Raw genomic sequence first — 22,487 nt, forward strand, 5'->3', positions numbered from 1 at the left:
TTTGCATTTCTCTACCTTGCTCTTTAGCTTCCGCATTTATATTGATTGTATTACTTATTTTGCGGTAGAGATAGCAACACACTAGAAAAACCGTAGTTACACATTTAGATAGTTTATCTTTTGCATAGGTTTTGCTAAGGTTAGAAAAAGTGGCCATAATTTAGAGTTAGAATTTTAAGTTGCCTAATTCACCCCCCTCTTAGGCGTTACGGTCCCCTACACACATCTTTCATGTTGTTCAGAGAATCAGGGGACACATGGAGTGACGGTAGCACGACACGAGCGCGGGAGAATGAGAAGTGATGGTAGCTCCCTTTGTAAATAGTGTAAACAAGTTTGATCCTTATAAAACAAATTTTATCACACGAAATTTTTATCATCTTTTTCTTCATTTAAACTATATCATGTAAGCTTACTTGATGCCCATAAAACTCTCATAAAGCTTCCAGATGAAATAAGTTTCGTAAGAACAACTTGTCTAAATCATTTCCAATACATGTAGTAGTCTTAAAAGTGGAACACGGAGTCCTCAGTGACACTGGTCTTATATCATAGCTGTTGACAACACGAAACCCCAAAGAACAATGCTATACATACGTACAGCACCAAAGAAAAATACCACATACGTACAGTAATAAAACAGCTAAAAGAAGAGGGAAAAAAGATGCAGCACACGTGCAGGTTGCCCAGTGGGGCGGCGGCGGCAGCTGGATCTGGAGCTGTCCTTGTGTTGGCGCCGCTGTTTTTCTGTTCGTTCCCGGCTGGCCATGCCTGACCTGGAGCTGGAGCAGGCAGGCAGACAGCTCGACACGGCCGCGTCGGCTTTTGCCTTGTCGCTCGTACCAACAACGCCCAACACCCTCGCCATGTCCACATGCCGTGATGCACGCTGCTACCGAGTAGGAGTAGCCATATGCAGATGCGTTCCAGGTTTCTATTTTTTCCTTGTCTTCTCCCCTGCAGCATGATATAGCAATGCCGATTTGCCATTCTGAGTCACTAGTAGTTCCTTAAATGATATCATCTTTTTTAACCTCATCATGAGTAGAATGATATTTAGAGAACGATTTTTGCTGTCAAACCCCAATCATATTCACCCTTATTCCTTTTTTTTTACGTTGTTTTCACTTTTCGAGAAGTTAAACATAACTAAATATATAAAATAAAATATTAATATTTTTATAAAATATAATTAATATTATTATATAGATCGTTGAATTTATTATCATAATAAATTTATTTAACAATACAAATATTGTTAATATTTTATATAAAATTTGTTTTGACATACAGGAACTCCATGAAGACAGAGAGATGGAGGGAGTAGTATTAGGAAGGTGGCTTATTTTATTGTCTCAAATGTCTTCTATACTTTGACCAGAGATACTATAGGATTATTGGCCCTGTTTGGATCCATGGGTTAGAGCTAGTTTGGGCTAGTTGGAGCTCAACTAGCCCTAAAGTAGCCAAATAGGAGGGCTAGAGTGGGTTATTTGCAACTAGCCCACACTAAAAAACTATCCCCCCAAAGAGGTGATTATTTGGGCTAGTTGGGACTATTTGAGGTGGGGTCCACTGTTTTCTCTCTACTTTCATCCGCACCAATGATTTGGAAAGCACATTTATTATCATTTTAACCCTTGTATCCAAACATCTCTTAGGCTAGAGTTAATTCAGGGCTAGTCCTGAGCTAGAAACTAACTCTAACCTCTAGCTGTGCTAGAGTATCCAAACAGGGCCATTGTCTTTTGACACGAAGGTTACATTAGGAGTTAGTCAGCTGATAAAAATGGCATGCTACCTTTTGCCACCTCAATCGTTAATTCCTAGGCTACGTAGTACTTCACAGCAGCAACAGCACATTTCTCCTGAAAAATTTATGGTGATCAACTTTCTAGACTTAAGTGGAACGTGGAATTTTTCCTTATTTCTACGTTTTCTTATATTTTTAGTTTATACTGAATTATGTAAAAACTCATTCGTTCCAAACGAGCATCTACCATTCGTTGTCTTCTCTCTCTCTCTTAAAAAATGTCAACATATTTTAACTCACAAGCCTACAATCTTTGTAGTGGATAGAACCATAATCTAATGAATGAATCCAATCAAAAGTTGATCATGTGATTGATCTTCATCTCACAACGTGTTACCTCGGGAAATTTTAACCTTTTCTCCCATCCACATGAGTATCCAAAGCAATTTTCCCGTGGTCGGACTACGCGATGCAACGGCCAGGATGGATCGATCTGGATGAATCCCATCGATCCCAGCCGTCAAAACCCAGGAAATTTCTGCCGTTATAAGTAGTACCTGTGCGTATTTGACTTTTCTCTCCTCGTCCTCCCTATCTCGCCATTTTATCCGCCTCCCTCTCTCCCTCTCCTTCCTCTGTGCTCGCCAATTTCTCTGCCAGGATTGTTACCAGCGACAGGAGCCTGAGATTCGGATTTAGGAGCGGATTGGGATTCTGGCGCAGGAATCCAAGCGGCGGCCACGCGCTGGAGCCGCGGCCGAATTGGTACGTGCTTTTCCATTCCCCCTGCCTATTTTTCCCGGCCAATTTAGTGTTACGGTTCTTGTATGGGTTGCCCTGTCTTGATCCGGTTCAATTGGCGCAATTCCACCCGGATTCCGTTTTCTCAACTCATCTCCGTGCGAATTTCTTGGAGATTGTTTTGAGCTTCGTTTACCGTCGTTGATTTTTCTCGCTTCCATTTCTGGGAAATCTTGGGACCTTCTTGCGACTATTCAATGCCATTGTGCCCGTGGACATGGGCGTCCTTGATGCGAATTCGCCGTAATTTTTCGATTTTTTGGCGCATGCGGTGGTTCCTAGGCGAGATCTGTGGCTGGAGCCGCGTCAGTCCCGCCTGAATTTTAGCTTTTCGGCGAGGTAGTTTAAGTGCCACGGTTTCTCAAATCTTGGGGAATTTTTTTTTCTCTCTCACCATTTTCTGTCACTATTTCTCTGGAGTGCAGTTTGGGTGAGCACGCCAACGCCATGATGGCGAACGGGAGGCTCCAGAAGCAGGCGTTGCTTCCGCCGCGGAGCCCGTTCCCGGCGGCGGCGCCGCACGCCGAGCTCGGCCCGATCGCGCGGTCGCGGGACGCGCACCACCGGCACGGCCACCAGCGCACGTCGTCCGAGAGCTTCCTCGCCGACGAGCAGCCGTCGTGGCTGGACGACCTGCTCGACGAGCCCGAAACGCCGGCGGCGGCGCGGGCGCACGGCCGGCCCGGCCACCGCAGGTCGTCCAGCGACTCGTTCGCGCTCTTTGAAGGCGGTGGCAGCGCTGCTGTGGGGGGCATGTATGACAATGTGCTCGATGGCATGAGGGGAGGAGGAGGAGGGCAGGTGGCTTCTTGGGCCGGTGCGCCCGAGTTCTTCCCTGAGCCAACCTCATTTGGGCGGCCTCAGGGCCGGCCGTGGGAGTCCAGGCAGATGTACCGGCAGGGTGGTGACATGCCGATGCCAGGGAGGGAGAAGAACGGCGGGCGCCATGGTCCGTTCAGCTCATTTGCTGATCATGAGCATGGTCATTTGCTCAATGGGGTGGACAGGAAGGGCCATAGTGATGCGGGGATTGTAGCAGAGAGAAAGGAGGGCCTGAGGCACTCGCAGTCGGAGGCGGACACCAAACGAGCCAAACAGTGAGTTGAATTGATATTATTGTTGCAGTCAATTTGAAGAATTATGTTACTCTTTCCATTCCAGTTATAAAACATTTTGTTTTTTCTAGATACACAGATTTTGCTATGCCACTTAGATATACATTATGTCTAGTAGTAAAAGCAATGCATCTAAAAAAACAAAATATCTTATAATTTAGAATGGAGGGAGTAGTTTTGTGGACTTTGTGTTCTTCAAACATCGGTAGTGGTAATAAGTGTGATTGTAGAAGGCAAACACTTTAGTGAAACCAGAATTCTAATTTGCAATATTCTTTGAGACTAAAAGGTGAGCACATAGCTATACCACATGCTGCACAGTAGTAGGCTGATTTCTCTTATGATGTGCTCTGTTTTAAGAACTGAATTAAGTGTTATTAAATAGCACAAATGTGTTTGTTCTGAATGTCTCGTCTATGTATTTGGATAGAAATTTTATTGGTGTATTTGCCATGGCAATTCAACATGAGTACAAACTTCAAGTGGGAAACTCTACTCATGTGGACTATCAGCCTGTTCGGCTGGTGCTGATACGATCGTATACGATCGTGGATTATTACTGCTGGCTGGTTTGGTGTGAGAAAAATACTGGAAATTTACGATCGTTTACGACCAAGCGAACAGGCTGTATAACGCAAGTCACTATATGATTTCAAAACAAAATGGAATTTGGATGTAATGACCACTGACAATCAATGTGTAAATAGATTCTGTGGGAAGTCCTCCAGCTCCTTAGGATGCAAGTCCTAATAAGATGTAACTGTACAAGTGGAATGTGTGTGTCAGTGTTTGCCATCTTTAAATTCAGAATACACTTGAATGCAATATAGGTGCACATCTTCATGTGCATTGAGCTTTATTTTGTTGTCAGTATATGCAGACTTAAGTTTACACAATGAAGATGTCATGTCTGGTGTCCATGTAGATATATGCTGGTAGACCTTGAATTTTGAGGTATCCTTATTTATTTTTACTTTTGATGACAATTGCAGACAATACGCTCAGAGATCTCGTGTCCGTAAGCTCCAGTATATTGCAGAGCTTGAGAGAAGAGTTCAGTCCTTACAGGTAATCTTTTTTTTTTCCAAAACGAACCATATTAGTCGTTTATTGCACGAGTTAGAAACCTTAAACATCCCAGAGAATTCTTAAATTTTTATGCTTGCTATGCTTGCAGACAGAGGGGATAGAAGTAACTGCTGAAATGGATTTTCTTGGTCAGCAAAATATCATGTTAGACTTGGAAAATAAAGCCTTGAAGCAACGGCTTGAGAGTCTGTCTCAGGAGCATCTCATTAAACACTGTAAGTATTCATCTTTCTTTCCCCTGGAGTTTCTTTGGTGACTTTCTGAATGTGTCTTCTGTAGTTAGGAATTATGGAAGCAGTCAGGTTTCAGATCTCTGAGTTTGGAGAATAAAATGAGCTTATGGATGTTCAACAATAACAACAACAACATAGCCTTTTAGTCCCAAGCAAGTTGGGGTAGGCTAGAGTTGAAACCCACCAAAAGCCCCAAGTCACGGTCAGGCACTTCAATAGCTGCTTTTCAAGTATTACTATTCAAACATAGATCTCTAGGTATATCCCAAGCTTTCAAATATCTTTTTATTGTCTCTCCCATGTCAATTTCGGTCTTCCTCTACCTCTCCTCGTATTATTAGCTTGGCTTAGGACTCCACAATGCACTGGTGCCTCTGGAGGTCTCCTTTGGGCATGGCCAAACCACCTCAACTGATGTTGGACAAGCTTTTCTTCAATTGGTGCTACCTCTAGGCGATCACGTATATCATCGTTCCGAACTCGGTCCATTCTTGTGTGACCGCAAATCCATCGCAACATACGCATTTCTGCAACACTCAGTTGTTGAACATGTCAAATTTTTGTAGGCCAACATTCTGCTCCATACAACATAGCCGGTCTAATCGCCGTTCTTGCAACACTCAGTTGTTAAACATGTCTAATTTTTGTAGGCCAACATTCTGCTCCATACAACATAGCCGGTTTAATCGCCGTTCTATAGAACTTGCTTTTTAGTTTTTGTGGCACCCTCTTGTCACAGAGAATGCCAGAAGCTTGTCGCCACTTGATCCACCCTGCTTTGATTCTATGGCTAACGTTCGCATCAATATCTCCATCCCTCTGTAGCATCGATCGCAGATACCGAAAGGTATTCTCCTTAGGCACTACTTGACCTTCCAAACTCACATCTCCCTCCTCCTGTACAACTCTGCCAAAGTCACATCTCATCTATTCGGTTTTAGTTCTGCTCAATCTAAAACCTTTAGACTCAAGGGTCTGCCGCCGTAACTCTAGTTTTCTATTTACTCCCGCATGGCTTTCGTCCACTAACACTACATCATCAGCGAACAACATACACCAAGGGATATCCCCTTGTATGTTCCTGGTAACCTTATCCATTACCAAGGCAAAGAGATATTGCTTATGGATGTTATATGTTAAAATTTTATTTTGAAAATGATTCTTGGGATGGACCTACAGATATGTTAGGAACCTGTAAAAAAATGTTTTGTTGTAAAGTGCCAACTACATGCCTACAGCTGACATGTTCTTATAATGTTTTAGTTCCAGCTAAAAACAGAGAGGATTACCATATTTCATCACATCCATGTTTCTATCATAGGTTGTCAATCTTTTTTAATTTCCTGAAGTTATGATAAAATATACAGGGGACCTATTCAAACAATATAGCTGTTAACTACCAAATATTTTATCTTATGTAGCATATAAAAAAAGTGAATATCTTGCATAGTTGCTTTGCTAAATTCTAATAGACGTTGGCTGTAGCTAAAATATCATTATCTTGATAAAACTGCAATGCCACTTTTGTGAGAACAATGAGATTATCAGGACAGTTCCCTTTAAGCATAGTTGCATTTCAGCAGGTGTTACTTTAGAAATTGTTCAGTAGGAAAAAGTTGACTCATCAATCATCAAGAATATACTGGAGCTCATCAATCATCTTTTTAAAATATTTGAGTCACCAATTTTTTTCTCGCCAATCTTGCAGATCAGCAGGAGATGTTTGAGAGGGAAATTGGTCGTCTTAGAACATTGTTCCAGCAGCAGCAGCAGCAACAACATGTACCGCAGCAGCAGGCTCCTACCCATAGCCGTAGTAACAGCAGAGACCTGGATTCACAATTTGCAAACCTGTCTCTGAAACACAGCGATCCTTGTATCAGTTTGAAGTTAGAACACTAAGGTTCTAATTCATTCCTTTTTAGTCGATTCTCTGTTGAGGTTAGGCGCCATGTGGTGCTTGTATTAGTTAGTTTGGCACTTGAATGGAATGTGAGCTGGTCTTTAGGTTATGCCACATCCTGAAAAAACGTTGCATCAGGAGCATCAGGCGTGTCCAATAAGATAGTGAGGTTGAAGGGCTGATGTAGTTAAGTTTCGTTTCACTCGTAATATGTGCAGAACAAGATATTGGATACTCTGGGTTCTCTCATTTATTGAGCGCTGTATTTTTTTCGCATTATGATGACAAGTACATGAAATCCTGCAAGTTCATTTTAACTTCCAAGCATCTGCTTGTGTTCGTTCTATGTTCTATGAGATTGACTGGGTTAATGTCATATTGTTATCTATGCAATGTGGCGTTAACAGTGATTTGGACTCATCTAACCGTACACAACTCACAAGTAGTTGTAGATGTACTCTGTCGTTTCTGGCTCGGTCATTTGCGATATTGTACAGCCTAAATATCCATGCTTAAGATGCTTCTGTGAAAGAGAGTATCTTCCACACCTGACGCTGGATGTGATTTTCATATGGCGCACACACAAAAAAAAAAGGAACACAAAACAGAATAAATGCACGAATTTTACTCAGGCAAGTATCCCCGGTTGCAATGCCATTCCATACTTTGGTATAAGCCTACTTTAAGGACTACATCCCATACAACTAGAATAATTTATAACTGAATTGCACACTAAGGATACGAGCATTTCTGCAATTCACTAATGACCATATGGAATCTTCTATTTTTTGTTCAAATCGATGTCCATGGCTTCTGCTGGTTTGTTCCCCCGAAAATCAGCCACTGCAGTGTCAAGTGTCCCCCTTATATGCTGGCACATCACCATCAGGTCTTGCAATGCATCTTTCAGAACATCCTTGGCTGGATCTCCTGCCAACATATCAACCATCATATATCAGGAATTTAAGCCGAAGGCAGCTATTCAGAATCACTATTTTTACTGTAGACAGCAGGGATCACAAATTCACACAATAGCCTCTCGATGTTTCAAATAATAATATCGGTAACTACTCATCACAGGATTGCAGGTGCCACAACATTGTGTGCATTGGTAATTACTCGTTTTGACAAAACAATTCAGAAAATACTATTTTGTATTCTACGACAGGGAATGAAAATAGCCTCTCTGACATTTCAATGAACAATGTTGGCAGTTACAACTCATTGCGGCAGATGCCACAAAATCGTGTATCCTTCTTACAATACATTGGATCGACAGCAACAAAGTAAAAGGAATATGATTTCAAATTCTTAAAACCTCCATTCAAGAAGTGTTAGAAAGGAAGGGGGGAATTTGGGATCATATGCTATTGTATAGTACCTGTAGTCTGAACCCGTATGTTAACTTTGTTCTCAGCAGGATGAGGGATGCTGTATCCACAAAATGCCACCCTTGGGCTGCAACTTCGCAGAAGCAATTATAATGAGAAAAGCCATATACACTACACATACAAAATGCACACAACTTTGAGAAGTTTGGTCCAAAACTCCAAATACATACAAATTGAAACATACATTAAATTATAATGACCACAATTTAAATTCATCATATGATCATCTGAACCAGTCAAATATTTAGTGCACATGATTTAAACGTCATTAATCTAATGCAGGCATCCATAGTTCCTTAATGGTTGGATACATAGAAGATACAACCAAAGTACCAAAAATTTCAGGTTCTTCTTGCCCCTTTCTCGCTCAGGTGCCTAGGAGTTCCAGAAATTATTATCACATCAACAAAGAAACTGAATTTTTGCATGCTAAGGCTTACATGTTATCATCTGCCATTTTGTACCAGCAAAACATGCTCAACAGTGACAAGACACAGATTTATTTAAGCACTAAGGTATTCAATTTTCTGATAGTGATAGTCATCTCAAAGCAACATCATTGCATGCTAAAGAAGACAAATGACTCCTGCTGCTGACTGCATATACCATATAACAAAGCAAGGTCCAACAACCTTAAATACTGGTATCAACAAAACGTAATTGTCTTTGGTGAATATTTTTCTATAAATTAAACAGAACCAGAACGAGTGCAGGCTCCTATCTATCCTCACAATACCTGAACATGCTATATCCTTAAGAGAAGTAATATCAAATGATCATTTAAACTCATCTAAATTGACTTCAGACTTGTAATACTTGTTCAAGTTTTAAGTGTAGCTGTTTTCAGCCCATGCATAAGCCTGTAAAGAAAACATAAAGTTCTAGGCTTTAATTACAGAATAGTTGCAACTATGATTCAACCCCAATTATTCTAGGTTATTAATAACTTCCCAACCAAATTTTACTGCATGAAACTAAAAACTCAATTGCGTTGCTGGTGGCAACATCAGTTTCCCCAATTCATTCACTGTAAGGCAACATCAGTTTCCCCAATTCATTCACTGTAAAAACTGATTTGACACAACTTTCCACTGTATCCTCTCATAAGCAATCCAAGACTACAAAGCTGTCTAACTGGTGCATAAGCGACAAGGTACCCCTCTTCCAAATTATAGCTCAAATGTTCAATTTGGCTTTGCTCTAAGTCAAACTTATCTAATTTACAGAAAAATGTAGCAAGATCTACAACACCAAATTAGTTTCACTAAATTCTTCTCCATGAAATATGTTTTGATAGTATATTTATTCGAACCTGTAGATACTATAATATTTTCTAGAAATTGGTCAAATCTAGAGAAATTTGAATCAAAACAAAGCCAAAGTGATCTGGTTTTAAGTTATAACGGATGTAGTACAAGAAACAAAGACAAAAGAAAGGATAAATTGCGACTCACTCCTGGTTGAGGACGAATCTGACCGAGTTGGCGAGGGTATGATCCTCCTCCATGATAGAGAACGTCGACGAGCTCGAATCGTCCAAAGACCCGTGCTCCATAGCTCCCCTCCTTCAACAACGAATGCGCCTTTATTCCTTCGCCAAGAAACCAGCAGAGTAAGGCCGTAAGGGGCAACAACAAAGCTCGAGTGAATCAAACTCCGAAACAACGAAGAGAGCAGGGCCTTTCACGGCTCTACCTGATGCGGAAGCAGAGAGGGGGCGATGCGAAGCCGAAGGCGAGTTCAACGGCGGGAGGCGGCGGCGCTGCGTGGCGTCCTGAAGAAGGGCAGCAATTTCACGTTATTAAGACGAAGGAGAAAAGTCACATTTGCCCTTGGTTTTTTGTTTTGTTTGAGAACAAGTTAATCTTTTTTATTTCGAGAAGATTAAAATATTCATATTTTTCAACCAAATAAGCAAATGAATTACTGCATTCTCCGATAAACATAAGTTCATCTATATGACACGCTGACCAATATGCATATCGTTAGTTACTAATTTCTTCTAGAAAACATATTCTTAGAATCCTTCAAATTATGTTCTTGGCATAACTCTACACGTGTTTATAGGAAATTAAACTAATTATTTTTGGTAGATATAATTTTTTAAAGAAGTTTAAAGTAAATTATTGTTAGTAGTGTTTTAAAAGAAATTTAAAGTAATTATTGTTGGTATTATAAGCTTACTTGAAGTATATTATTATTATTATTTATAAATAAATGTATCAGAATGGAGTAACTTCTTCTTTTGAAATTCTAAACAGCTAGTTTGCGGTGGATTTCTGAAATTCTGTCGTTTTTACCCTAAAAAATCACTTGTTGTTCCCAGTCTCCCAGACCCCTCCCAAAACCCTCGCTTCCTGTCCCATCCATGCCACAATCGCCATGAGCCACGGCAACCCCGCCGCCGTCTCAAGCAAGCGACCCTGTGACCCCTCCCTCGACGACGCCACGCCGTCGGCCAAGCTCCAGCGGTTCTCCGAGCCGTCAGACCCAACGCCGGCGGGGAAACCGAACGGCGGCGCGGCGACGGGAGTGGAGAGCGAGGTGATGGCCGTCGCGCGGAACCCTAGGGCCCAGAGGTACCTGGTCGCCGTGGAGTACATTGGCACCCGCTTCTCCGGCTCCCAGCAGCAGCCCAACCAGCGCACCGTCGTCGGCGTCCTCGAGGTAAGGCGCTTGCTAGTCTGAGATGTAAGATCAAAAGTAGTAGCACAAGATGTTAGTGTAGTGCAAATGCAAATTCTAAAATTAATTTTTCTTGAGACGCTGATGCCCGAGAGTTTCGTTAGAGATAGCCTTGAGGATGATGGGATAATAGATAATTGCAGGGACATGGTGAATTTCTGGTCTGAATGTCTTGGATGTGACCTAGCTACCTTGTTTGGATGGCACTGGAGGAATTATTGCTTTAACTATGGTTGTGAATTGTGATAGTTATGTATGAATTGGTCACTGAATTAGAGGCTGCAAATGTTTTCCATCCACTCCTTCAAACCAGGTGGATGATGCCCTGACACTGTAGATATGTTGTTGAAACATCCATTTTATATTTTGTTAACTCAGGGCATCTAATTAGATTTTGTTGTGGGACATGAAAAATGGTTCCAAGGCTTTTTCCTGTCACTTGTAAACTGGCAGCTGATCAATACAAATGACCATGTGCTTCCTGTTCCCAAAGGCTTTTTTGTGCCCTCCCTTGTCACCCTTTACTGGCCCATGTACATGATTAAGATTATGTAGCTGATTATTACCATGATCATACTATCCATGCTACCAAAGATTTCAACACGTCTTTTTTATTTTGTATCTAACATTCTGCACTATATGCCTATATCCTTCCAAGATTAGTGTGTTTAATCCTCACCCTTTTACTGAAGTAGTGAACATATAATGCCCAGTTATCCCCATCCTGGATAAGTCTTTAGACTTCTACACTTTTTTTTTTATAGGACTTCTCCTACACTTGAATGCACAAAACATGAAGTTACAGAATTGGAGTTAAAGCCACTTGATGCTGAGATTTCTTCAATTTGGAGATGGCTAACCTTGTGGATTTTTACATTTTTAAAATTTAGAGGTAGCGACTTTAGATGTAGGAATAGGAAAATTTGTGACATTTGAACTACTTTTTTGCTCATATGATCTGATGCTTAAGGACAATTGGCTGATGATAGTTGAGCCTAGTGATCGACCTAAGATTAGCGGGAATGATAATCAGAATGCATATAGGGTAAACAAATTCCTACTTTCTGGTGCTTGGTCAGTAAACTGGGTGGAAGATTGCTGTAGATTTGTGGCTCCCTAACGGAGAGGGAAAATTGCAAGGTTAGTAGTCAGAAGGTATAAAAAGAGTAACTGCTCTCTACTCGACAACTTTCTTACAGCTCATTTGATTCCATGGAATTAAATTAGACATGTCAAAAACAATGAGGGTCTGCCTCAAATAGAAGGAAATTTCATTGTGCCTTCTGCCTTCCACAAATCTACAGGGGAAACTAGAGAACAAACAGTTTTAGGGATACATTAGGATCAGTGCTATTGTTTTCCGTTAGTCTTCCCATGTCATCTGTACATTGGCCTACAAAAGCAGTGAGGCTTCTGTATATACATCACATGGTATTGCAGCGGTAATACTAAACCACAATGCTTGCACTACCAATCCACTAATATGTTAGCAGCAAGCCTTCTATTGGTTTTTTAATGTCACCATCATTATCACCATCACCTGCAAGTCTGCAACACAGTTAATTATACTTACCGTCAAAACTATTGCCTCTTTGTCGATTACTTTAGTATTTATATAGCGTTTGCTTAGTAGTAGAGGCTAAGGAGTGGATGTTAGATCTAGCTAACAGTTTATCCTTTTTCTTTCTGTTATTTCAGGAGGCATTTCACAGATTTATTGGGCAGCCAGTTTCGATATTCTGTTCTAGCCGAACGGTATGAGAACTTGCTTTAATGCAAATGTGAATAAATTTAGTGCCTTCTAGGTTAGTATGTATCTTTGCCTTCTAGGTTAGTATCATAGTATGAGAACTTGCTTTAATGCAAATGCAAAGGCAAAAAATTCAATGGACTTTATCTTGTTGACATTTTTGCTTTGAACTTATGATGCTTTACTATATCTGTTCTGAGATGTCCTAGAATACCTGCTTTACTATTTCTTTTCTCAACAAAATGTTGTCCTAGCATACGAACTACCAGCCACAAATGCATTTGTATTTGCAAAATGGAATGATACTAGCAGATTCATCAAAAGTACGTCTGCATTATTATATTTTCAAAATCATAGCTAACATACAAATGCTCAAAGGTGTGCGATGGAGACTATGCTGGTGTCCAAACAATAAGTAAAACAGAAAGGAGGTTGTATTCAAATAAGCGTCAAATATGGAGCTAGGATTGAATCTTGCATGACATGCTATATGAGGCTTTGTTTATCTACTCCTTAGTTCCAAACATACTTTGCTGTGTAGGAAGAGTTCATCAGATCGTTGCTGTGGTTTGAGGCCTGATTAGTGGTTTTACTGATCTGTGATGCATACTTTTTTTCAGTACTTTATTCTTGTAATGGTTACACTTCTCTGGACTCTGGAGATCTATTTTAATGTGTTTAATGCCCTTTGCTTTTGTTCAGGCTACTTTATCCTTGTACTGGCCACACTTCTATGGATTCTGGAGATCTATTTTAATGTGTTTATAATGTCGTTTGCTTTTGTTCAGGATGCAGGTGTTCATGCTTTATCAAATGTTTGTCATGTTGATGTGGAGCGGATAAGTAAAAGGAAGCCTGGTGAAGTTGTATGTACACAAAAACCATTCTTTTTCTTAACACTGTTTACCCACCAGGCCTTGTCTGCATCTATTGGCAGTATAAACTTATTTCATTTTTGATCTTTGCATGTTAAGTATGTGTATAATAATTGTTGTTGTGCCTGATTTACATCTTCTATGTTCTCCAAAATAGAATCTTACAAGCAATAGAATTACTCTTTCTGACCTTGACTCTAAATCGCCTACTTTGTCTGTTCTGAATTATAGGTCACTTTAGCTTTGTCCTAAGTCAAACTTCTCTAAATTTAACCAGGTTTAAAGAAAAATGCATCAACATCTATGACATCAATTAGTTTCATTATATTTCTATATGAAATGTCTTCACTTATTTGAACTTTTAGATGTTAATATGTTTTTCTAAAAACTTGTTCAGTTAGAGGTGTTTGACTTAGAACAAAGCTAAAGTGACCTATAATTTAGAACAGAGGAAGTAAATAGAAATATGTTTTCTAGAACAGCGGTACCTCTTATAACTTCTGCTGCTGATTTGCTTTTTCCTTTTTGCAGTTAACACCTCATGAGCCTGGAGTTGTAAAACGCGCTGTGAACCACTTTCTACTGGTAAGTTTTGGACTAAATGAAGTTGTGAATCTATCACTCATGGAAAACAAAATGAAAAATTTACATTGAAGATTTTCTTTTCATTTTGGTTGGATTGATCTGTTTTACTGAGTTGAATAAACCCCCAAATTTTTTTCTTTTTCTTGAACAAGAAAAAGGTGTTGCTGATTAAATTTGATTTGTCTAGGTTTCCATATTTGCTATAATTGGTCTCCTGCTGTTTATATTTATGTGCTCCACTTTTTTGTCCTTGCAGAAGAATGAAGGTGACATAATGGTGACTGATGTTCGCTGTGTTGCACCAGATTTTCATGCTAGATACAAAGCTCTAGAACGCACGTAGGTAGCAGAATATATAATACAATATGAGCATGTTTAAAATTGATCTTGTTCATATACTAATTTAAGTCTTGTGTCCAGTATTTATAAATGGCTTGCAGCTTTAAGATATGTACTAAAAAAATAATAGCTAAGCTAGCTCATAGATTACTCTGTTTCGCCTTCTGAAATGCTGAAAATGTTCACACTACATGTTTACTCTTTTTTTTTTGAAGATATCACTATCGCTTGCTTTCTGGACCTGAATCTACATCTGTCTTTGAGAAAAACTCTGCTTGGCATATATCTGAAGATTTGGATATTCAGGCAATGAAGGTGAAGTCTGTAGCTGTATTTTACTTGTTTGCTGATGTAAAATTGTGCTGCTGTTTTACTGATGGTGTCTCTTCTTCAGAAAGCATGCAGCATACTTGTTGGCCATCATGATTTCAGTTCATTTCGAGCAGCTGGATGTCAGGTGATATTTACTTCTTAACTATTGTGAATCATCAGGTTTTTGAAGTGCATGGAGTTCATAAAGAAGTGTATCATAGACAAAGGCACATTTTATCTCTTTATCATGATGTTTAGGACTTCTGCTATTAGGCTTTCACTGCTCCCTTGCTGTAGGGACATTTCGCCTTTCCACTGCAACCACATTGATAAACCAAATGGGTTGGTCAGAATACAAATTAAAGTTGTGAAGTACACTTGTCTTAAATTTTCCTTTACAAGTTACCTTTTCAATAACGTAATTTATGTTTGCCTTTTTTTGGGGTTGCATCTCAAAAGGACAAATAAAGTCTTTTAAAAAGCAAAGTTGCTTGGTAGCCCATGGGATAAGGCCTAGGTGGGCTAGGTGGCAAAGACACTATCCGGGGTGTTGCCTAGCACATATGCACCTGGGCAGCCATTTTTTAAACTAGTGCAGATTTTGTGTACAGGGGTGTGGGCATCCCCATTAGTGAATAAATCATGCACACAATACCCATAACCTTAAGTATATCTGCAACAATTCAGTTTCAAATTCATTCTAGATGTCAAGAAACAAAATCAAAGATGAATTTGAGATTAAACCATTGCAGGTTTATTTGATTGTGTGTACTACATACATGATTCTTGTGATGATTTTTTTTGGAAATATTGCAACATGTTGGATTAACTATATGTTGGTTAAAGTGGATGCCCAAACCCCAGGGCACCAATGAATTATGCTTTTAAACAATGTAACAGAATGAAAATTCTAAACTCCACCTCCAGTTTTCACAAGTGCTCTCTTGGGTTATAAAACTGTTTGCATGCCATTGATGTCTTTTAATAACTATTGCTTGCAGGCAAACTCTCCAGTGCGAACTCTGGATGAACTTAGTGTTACAGAAGTATTCCCTTTCATGTTTTTTCCTTCAAGTGTGGAAAGATCAGAGTTGGAATCATCAAATGGCTCTCTTGTTTATTCAAGGACACCAGACATAGAATCTTCTGGGAAAGGATCTGATGGTTGCTGTACCAGCAGTGTGAAATCAGAACTCGAGAATGGAGAAGACTTTGGAAAGAGATCAAGGCACCGCTGCTTTGTTGTTACTGCAAGGGCACGGTCTTTTCTTTACCATCAGGTTACTTTGTTTTCTTGAATGTCAGATTTCTTAGTTACTCTTGGCATGTTTGTTCTTGATTTTTAGAGTGTTAATTAACACCAAAACTTGTGATTTGTGCTGGTGTATATTGGATTATAAGTACTCTTATTCTCTACCTGATGTGATGCTCAGTTGATCTACTTTCTTCATCATTGTTTATATGCATTGTGTTAGAAGTAAAGGCGGAAATGTTAATAAGATCTCTAGTGGATATTGGGTCAAGTTCTGATCTCTCCGTTATGTCCTAGTAATTGAGGATCTCCAAGTTATGTCTCAAGTTTTTCACGTCTTATCTATGTATGGTTAAACGTGATACAATTTGTATCTGAGTGCCTTTAGAGTAAAATTCATTGACATCGCTTTTACCATTTGTGTTGGCAGCCACACTTTCTTTATTTTATAACTTGATGGATGCTGCTGTCACAGTATCCATATGGGAAGCTGTATGCTCTATCCATTTGTTATTACTGTTATGCTTTTTTGGCTAGTTCTCTGATGCCCTATTTGACACAGGTAAGGTTGATGGTCGGTCTTCTAAAATCTGTTGGGACAGGAGATCTAACAACTGCAGATGGTCTGGTTTTATGTTCTTCAACTTATCTGAATACCTTTTTTGCTTCATGATTCATGATGGTGCATTGAAGTGAATATTACTTTTGATGCAGTTGAGAGAATTCTTGATGCAAAGACGGTGACTGCTGCACCCCATATGGCACCTGCTTGTGGTCTGTACCTTGCTAACGTGAAATATGATCTGAATACTTGAAGGCAAGTTTTGTCTAGTGGCTTCTGTCGATGGGCGTCCAGGTTTTGTCAGCTGTTGGCTATCAAAGGTATACCTGAATCCAATTTATGAATAGTGCACCTCAGTGACTACAACTTTGAAGTATCTGTACCAGGCCAAATAAGACATCCAAACATGTCCTTTGCTATAAGTTCAGGCTGATCAAGAATGATGCACATTGTACACCTTGTAGTCATCTCTAATTTTACTGTAGTTTGATCAAGAATTATATGCTGCCACTTGCCAAAGCCTTCAGTTGCCTGTTTTGTCCATTGAAGCTTGCATGGTGATTGAAAACCTAGAATTAATTTTGTCCGTCAGAAAAATAGCTGGCTTCATTTTCTTCTTAATATAATGATGATACACCTGCATGTTTGAGAAAAAAAAAATAGCAGGCTTCATTCTAGTTAAGTTCAACTATCCAGTCTTTAAACTGAAGTTGGATTCACCTGATTTCTTTGGGGTACATAGTGTTGAACTGAGGTGCAAAATTTTATTTCTTGGTTTTCTCATGACTACCTGGTTCTAGATATATAAGTAGCCAAAGCCAAATGTGCAGAGTGCAGTATTGAAAGTACCCTTTTCTGTTCCTTAATAAATCTCATGACTGCAAGAGAACTTTCTTCAAGGAGTCAAGAACAACTTTTCTTCTAGTTTTCTTGTGTTAAGCCATGTATAGAAACTGATGCATTTTATTCATCTCCACAGGATCAGGTTAAATCTTCATGAATCCAAAAGTTCGCAATCAGAAAAGCAACTGCTTTATTCTCGTCAGTTTCTGTTGTGCATTCAGATGATCAGATCTTAGTGACATATGAACCTTCTTTAGAAGACTATATAAACACTAGGCAGGCAATCTTACGGCATTTTCTTACTGGAGGATAGGATCCATTTTTCTGACATTTAGATGATAAAGTAACTTCTTTTGTCACTACTCTTAGAATGAGGGGTTGTGATTGACCAGGACCTGTTCTCTGTGAACTTCCGCCTCCTTAGCAATCCACTTATTCAGGATAGTTCGGTATGAATGGTAGACATTTTCAGAACTTTAACACAGCTTAGCTAATAATCGCACATTCCTATGATTCCTAGTCCTGTGTTCTATCTGTAATATTGGTGATGTTGGAACTGCAACTGATTACACCTCTATGCGTTATGCCTTCCATTGATGTGATCTGCTGGAGTCGTGCTCTGAGAATATTTGGGTTTATCTTTACCCACTTTCTTCATTTTGAGATATGTTTTCCAAATCTAATCACCAAAGTGAAGCTGTGTTCATGTGTTTGTCAAGGGCCTGGAGATCGTGGGCGCCAGGCTCATGGCTTCGACGAGGGTGGCCGGGTGGTGCAGCCGGACGGCATGGCTGAGCGGTGGAAGAAGGCCCCCGGTGTAGAGCTGGACGCGTTGCGACTCCTCGAGCCGGCCCGCGCGCGGAAGGAGAGCCTGAAATTGGTTGGAGTAGTCCGCCACGGTGCCCGTGCGCCGGCATTCGGCGAGCTCGAACATGGGCGCGGAACGGAGGGGAGGGCCGAACCGCAGGTTGAGGAGATCCTTGAAGTGGCTCCAGTTCGGCGTGCCGTCATCCGTCTGCAGCTGGAGGAACCAGAGCTGCGCGACGTCGTCCAGATGGTACGACGCCATGAGCACGCGCTCGTCGACCGTGGTGCGATGTTGGCGGAAATAGGCCTCGCACTTATTGATGAAGAGCATCGGATCGGTGGTGCCGTCGAAGCGGGGAAAATCCCACTTCTTGTGTTTCGGGTGAAACTCCTGCTCGCGCGGCCCGAGCTGACGGTGGCCATCGGCGCCCCCTGATCCGGACGACTCGGACTGTGCCTTCACGGAGGCCATGTCGGTCTTCAGCGCGGCAAGGTCGGCGGTCATGGCTTGCATCTGGGCAAGAAGATCAGCAAGCGTGGGTTCTGCCATGGCGACAGAAGTAGCGGCGGATGCGGATGGGGAGTGTGGTGGTGGCGGCTGGGCGTGGAGGGCAGAAGGCGCGGCGGCGGTGGAAGGTGTAGCGGAGGATGATCGTCTGGTAGCCGATACCAGGTTGTCAAGGGCCTGGAGATCGTGGGTAGGCGGCCCGCGGCTACGTAGATCGTAGCCGTCAGCTGTGTCTTCCGATCTGGAGGTTATACCCCTCACGGTGATCGGGCTTGAGAGTCTTTGGGGAAGAGAGGGAGGTTTTAGGATAACTGATCTTTCTTACTTTATCAAATGGCCCTCGATCCATACATATAGCCTCTCGGGCTGTTGAAAAGGAAACTAACTAATCCTTGATTCTAGCTGTTGAAAAGGAAACTAACTAATCCTTGATTCTAGGGAAAGATAGCAATCAAATCTTCCTTCTTTCTATCCTAGCCACTGGATGTTCCCTGCGCATCGCGCGTGCTGGCCTGGGCGTCGCGCTCAGCGCGCTCCGCGGCCCGCCTCACGTCGCGGTTGCGCCTGCGACGGTGGTAGCTGTGGCCCCACATGACATGTTCGAAGGGGGGAAAAATGCAGCTGTGTTCATCGATCACCTACCTTTTTCTTGTGTGTATTGATTGAAAGCACTATTGGTCTCTTCAGTTCCGTGTATGCGTTTGTAGTCTGGTCCGCTGTAATGTGCGAGAGCAGATACACTATGTGATGCTGACCTATATGATGTGGAGCTGCTTAAAGGAGTTTGCCCAGAAAAGAGAGCACAAGGGCAAATCTCATGGAGGCAAGCGGAGATGCCCCTGAGTAGCGGTGGTAGCAGCTATCTTTGCCGAGGTCTTGCTTTGGGGAGACAGCCTACGGTGTGAATCTATCAGAATTGAGGTTTCTTTCCGCCATTTACACAGATGAGGAGCTGGATGCTCCTCTCTTTTACCGCCACTACAGGTGCTAGCCGCATCACCGTTCACCGCTGTTCCAGGGCCGCGGCGATTTGGACTGGAAGGACGAGACGTGTCTCAGGGCGTTGGTTTTACTATAGAAGTAGTGGGATGCTAGAAATAGAGTAAATTGCACGGCCGGTCAAGTATTGGGCTGATTTTGTCTGGGTTCTCAAACTATGAAATCGCACTCTTGGCTTCCTAATCTACTTAATTCGGTCCATGTAGGTCCTAAATAGCCTAGGAGGTGTTAAGCTGTCGACGTGGCTGTCCACGTGCGCACGTGAGGCACACGTGACCCTCGGCAGGTACTGGTTTTTTAGCCAAAAAGCCCCCGCACGATCTCACGCTTCGGCCCGTCTCTGACCTGCGCCGACGATGACCGAGCTCCCCACCACCACGGCGATCAAGCTCTGCGTTGGGAGCGTCGAAAACATACGGGCGCCTCTGCTCCATCACCTTGGATCTTGTCGCATCCAACCTCCACCTCCACGGTAGACGCCGGATCTCCTCCGCGCTGGCTGTCAATGCGAGAGGCCCTTGCCAAAATCGGCGGGCCAACGAGGTGTGCCGGCCGCGGCTGAATCTCCTCTGCGGTGGCCGTCGACGCGAGTGGCCCTTGCTAGAATCGCCGTACTGCCCCCCATGGCGGCGCCTCCTCAGTTCCTTGCTGCTTGGCGCCTGGGTAGCCTGAGGCGGTGTGTGCCATAAACGAGGCAGAGGCAAAGGACAACGCGCGGCACGTCAGCGGCCATGGACAGATGTGGAGTCATGGAGACCTCCAAGGGCGCAGCCTGCCGCAGCTGGGCCGCTACCGTGGGGCGTGGGCGCGCTTTGGCCTCCGCCTGCGCTGTCTGCCCGCCTCTACACCGGAGCCTAGAGAGACCGGCTCGCCGCCCACCGGCGCATGATGGCTTCCCTCCACGCATTCCACCCTTTCCCCATCCGCGCCACTCTCCTCGCCCCCGCCGCGGGCCTGCAGCTCCCAGCCCGCCGCCGCCGCTGCTCCACCTCACCTCGACGCCGGGCGGATGCCCTGCACCAGACAGGCTGGTGCCGCCGGAGTAGGAGGTGGAGAGAAAGGGCGGCGTAGATCTAGCATGAGAGGAGGAAGTGGTGTGGGGCCACCACGCGCGGGAGGAGAGGGGGGTCGGTGCGCCGAGACAGCTGGCATGAGATGAGGGGAGGCGGGGAGACACCTCCGGCACGGGACAAGGAGAGGCGGGGTGGGGCGCGGCCGGCGTAAGAAGAGGCTGGGCGAGGCGAGGAGATGGCGTGGTGCTGGGCGCGGTGAGGAGATGGGGTGGTGCTGGGCGTAACCGCGCAGTTGGAATGGGAGGGAGAGAGGACGACTGGCCGCCCGCGCAGGTGGAGGCGGGCCGCCGGCATTCAGCTACCGGTGCGAGAGGTGTGCCGGGCGCGGCCTCCAGATCGGCCGGCACAGGGGAAGAGGGGCGCCGCCCGGCCGCCGGATTGGGGGATGAGGCACGACACTGGAACTCGGGGGCAGAGCTCGATCGTCGTGGTGGTGGGGAATTCGGTCATCGTCGGCGCAGGTCAGAGGAGGGCCGGAGCGTGAGATCGTGCGGGGGCTTTTTGCTAAAAAGTCAGTACCTACCGAGGGTCACGTGTGCCTCACGTGCGCACGTGGACAGCCACGTCGACTGCTTAACACCGCCTGTGCTGTTTAGGACCTACATGGATCGAATTAAGGGCCCGTTTGGCACGGCTCTGGCTCGTGAAAAAACAGCTCAGGCTCTGGCTCTTATGGAAAAGCAGTTTTTTCTGGCTCTGGCTTATTTTGTACGAAAACGTTTGGCAAAACGGATTCTCCTAGCTTTTTAAAATATAAAGAAGATGTCAAATATCCAAAATACCCTTATATATTTTTCTCTCTTTTTCTTTTTCTTTTTTCTCTTCATTTTCCTTTTCTTTTTCTTTCACATTTTATTTATCTTTCCTTCTCCCCTTCTTTTCTTTTCCCCTCCTCTCTACTTATCCAATCGGCCTCTCCCTCCCGGCCTTATCCTGGCGGGGCGCGGCGCAGCAGAGCAGGAGGCTGGCCGCGGGGGAGGAACCAGGGGCGGAGGCGGGGCGCGCTGGCTGGAGCAGGATGCCGGCGGTGGGGCAGAGCTGGAAGCCGGCGGTGGGGCAGAGCTAGAGGCCGGCGGTGGGGCAGTGGAGTAGGAGACCGGCGGCCGTGGTGGAGGAGACGGAGGCGCGCGGGGAGGAGCAGGAGGCCGGCGGCGGGGGAGGAGGAGGCCGGCGGTGCAGGGAGGCGGCCGTTGGCGCGCGGGCGCCGGGGAGGAGAGCAGGCCCGGGGACAAGGATGGAAAAGCAACGCGCAGGTGAGGAAGAAGCCGGGGAAGCCACATTTTTTTGGCTTGCCCTCCCCTGTGTAAGCCACCGAACGGCTTCTCTCCGGCTTCTAGGCGCAAGCCGTTTTGCAGAGTGCCGTTTGGCACGGCTTCATCAAAAGCCGCTCGAGAAGCCGTTAGATGGGCCGTGCTAAAGAGGGCCTAAGTAGATTGGAGAGCCAAGAGTACGATTTCATAGTTTGGGGATCCAGACGAAATCAGCCTAATACTTTAAGGACCGGCTGTGTAATTTACTCTTAGAAATAAGATAAATGACTGGAAAAGAGCAATGACAGGTCCAGAGATTGCACATTCAGTCCTCTTGCTGACAAGTGAGATTGGTTAAGAAC

The 22,487-nt window shown here is 43.5% G+C and overlaps 4 protein-coding genes across 12 annotated transcripts; 2 read left to right on the top strand and 2 right to left on the bottom strand.

Annotated features, from left to right (window-relative positions):
* Window positions 1–2,332: 2,332 nt before the first annotated feature.
* Window positions 2,333–7,210, top strand: LOC136504647 (uncharacterized protein At4g06598-like). Of its 2 annotated transcripts, none has more exons than XM_066499604.1 (5): window positions 2,333–2,518; window positions 2,980–3,651; window positions 4,662–4,737; window positions 4,847–4,973; window positions 6,700–7,210. In XM_066499604.1, the coding sequence occupies exons 2-5, from the start codon at window positions 3,002–3,004 to the stop codon at window positions 6,891–6,893; spliced, it is 1,047 nt and encodes a 348-aa protein (XP_066355701.1). In that variant the 5' UTR covers window positions 2,333–2,518; window positions 2,980–3,001; the 3' UTR covers window positions 6,894–7,210. The 2 variants fall into 2 exon arrangements, with proteins under 2 accessions (XP_066355701.1, XP_066355702.1); XM_066499605.1 differs by lacking the exon at window positions 2,333–2,518 and adding an exon at window positions 2,569–2,893.
* Window positions 7,211–7,516: 306 nt separating this feature from the next.
* Window positions 7,517–10,109, bottom strand: LOC136505414 (uncharacterized). 4 transcript variants are annotated; one of them, XM_066500571.1, is made up of 4 exons: window positions 9,981–10,109; window positions 9,740–9,868; window positions 8,276–8,352; window positions 7,517–7,824 (listed from the first exon to the last, which is right to left on the bottom strand). In XM_066500571.1, the coding sequence occupies exons 2-4, from the start codon at window positions 9,838–9,840 to the stop codon at window positions 7,676–7,678; spliced, it is 327 nt and encodes a 108-aa protein (XP_066356668.1). In that variant the 5' UTR covers window positions 9,841–9,868; window positions 9,981–10,109; the 3' UTR covers window positions 7,517–7,675. The 4 variants fall into 4 exon arrangements, with proteins under 4 accessions (XP_066356668.1, XP_066356666.1, XP_066356667.1 ...); XM_066500569.1 differs by having other exon boundaries at window positions 8,276–8,358; XM_066500570.1 differs by having other exon boundaries at window positions 9,740–9,876; window positions 9,981–10,102.
* A 511-nt stretch (window positions 10,110–10,620) lies between these two features.
* LOC136504940 (uncharacterized) lies at window positions 10,621–18,065 on the top strand. 5 transcript variants are annotated; one of them, XR_010771016.1, is made up of 11 exons: window positions 10,621–10,952; window positions 12,669–12,725; window positions 13,509–13,586; window positions 14,127–14,180; window positions 14,437–14,519; window positions 14,735–14,834; window positions 14,914–14,976; window positions 15,833–16,111; window positions 16,646–16,706; window positions 16,798–17,073; window positions 17,625–18,065. XR_010771016.1 is itself a non-coding variant. In XM_066499992.1 (10 exons), exons 1-10 carry the CDS (start codon window positions 10,668–10,670, stop codon window positions 16,896–16,898), a joined length of 1,161 nt encoding a protein of 386 aa, XP_066356089.1. In that variant the 5' UTR covers window positions 10,621–10,667; the 3' UTR covers window positions 16,899–18,065. The 5 variants fall into 5 exon arrangements, 2 of the variants coding, with proteins under 2 accessions (XP_066356089.1, XP_066356090.1); XR_010771017.1 differs by having other exon boundaries at window positions 16,798–16,965; XR_010771018.1 differs by having other exon boundaries at window positions 16,798–16,965; window positions 17,631–18,065.
* A 3,706-nt stretch (window positions 18,066–21,771) lies between these two features.
* On the bottom strand, window positions 21,772–22,155 carry LOC136503275 (classical arabinogalactan protein 9-like). The gene has a single exon (XM_066498403.1). The coding sequence runs from the start codon at window positions 22,153–22,155 to the stop codon at window positions 21,772–21,774; it is 384 nt and encodes a 127-aa protein (XP_066354500.1).
* Window positions 22,156–22,487: the final 332 nt, after the last annotated feature.

The sequence above is a fragment of the Miscanthus floridulus genome, chromosome 14 (genome assembly GCF_019320115.1).
Source record: "Miscanthus floridulus cultivar M001 chromosome 14, ASM1932011v1, whole genome shotgun sequence".
Lineage (NCBI taxonomy): Eukaryota > Viridiplantae > Streptophyta > Magnoliopsida > Poales > Poaceae > Miscanthus > Miscanthus floridulus.

Coding starts and splice junctions, on each gene's coding strand:
- LOC136505414 (XM_066500569.1), bottom strand. CDS start 9,840: ATGGAGCACGGGTCTTTGGACGATTCGAGCTCGTCGACGTTCTCTATC. Junction 8,359..9,739: donor AGATTCGTCCTCAACCAGGA/GTGAGTCGCAAT, acceptor GCTTCTGCGAAG/TTGCAGCCCAAGGGTGGCAT. Junction 7,825..8,275: donor CATACGGGTTCAGACTACAG/GTACTATACAAT, acceptor ATATGTTGGCAG/GAGATCCAGCCAAGGATGTT.
- LOC136504940 (XM_066499992.1), top strand. CDS start 10,668: ATGAGCCACGGCAACCCCGCCGCCGTCTCAAGCAAGCGACCCTGTGAC. Junction 14,520..14,734: donor TACAAAGCTCTAGAACGCAC/GTAGGTAGCAGA, acceptor TTTTTTTTGAAG/ATATCACTATCGCTTGCTTT. Junction 16,707..16,797: donor AGATCTAACAACTGCAGATG/GTCTGGTTTTAT, acceptor CTTTTGATGCAG/TTGAGAGAATTCTTGATGCA.
- LOC136503275 (XM_066498403.1), bottom strand. CDS start 22,155: ATGTGGCTTCCCCGGCTTCTTCCTCACCTGCGCGTTGCTTTTCCATCC.
- LOC136504647 (XM_066499604.1), top strand. CDS start 3,002: ATGATGGCGAACGGGAGGCTCCAGAAGCAGGCGTTGCTTCCGCCGCGG. Junction 3,652..4,661: donor GACACCAAACGAGCCAAACA/GTGAGTTGAATT, acceptor TGACAATTGCAG/ACAATACGCTCAGAGATCTC. Junction 4,974..6,699: donor GGAGCATCTCATTAAACACT/GTAAGTATTCAT, acceptor CCAATCTTGCAG/ATCAGCAGGAGATGTTTGAG.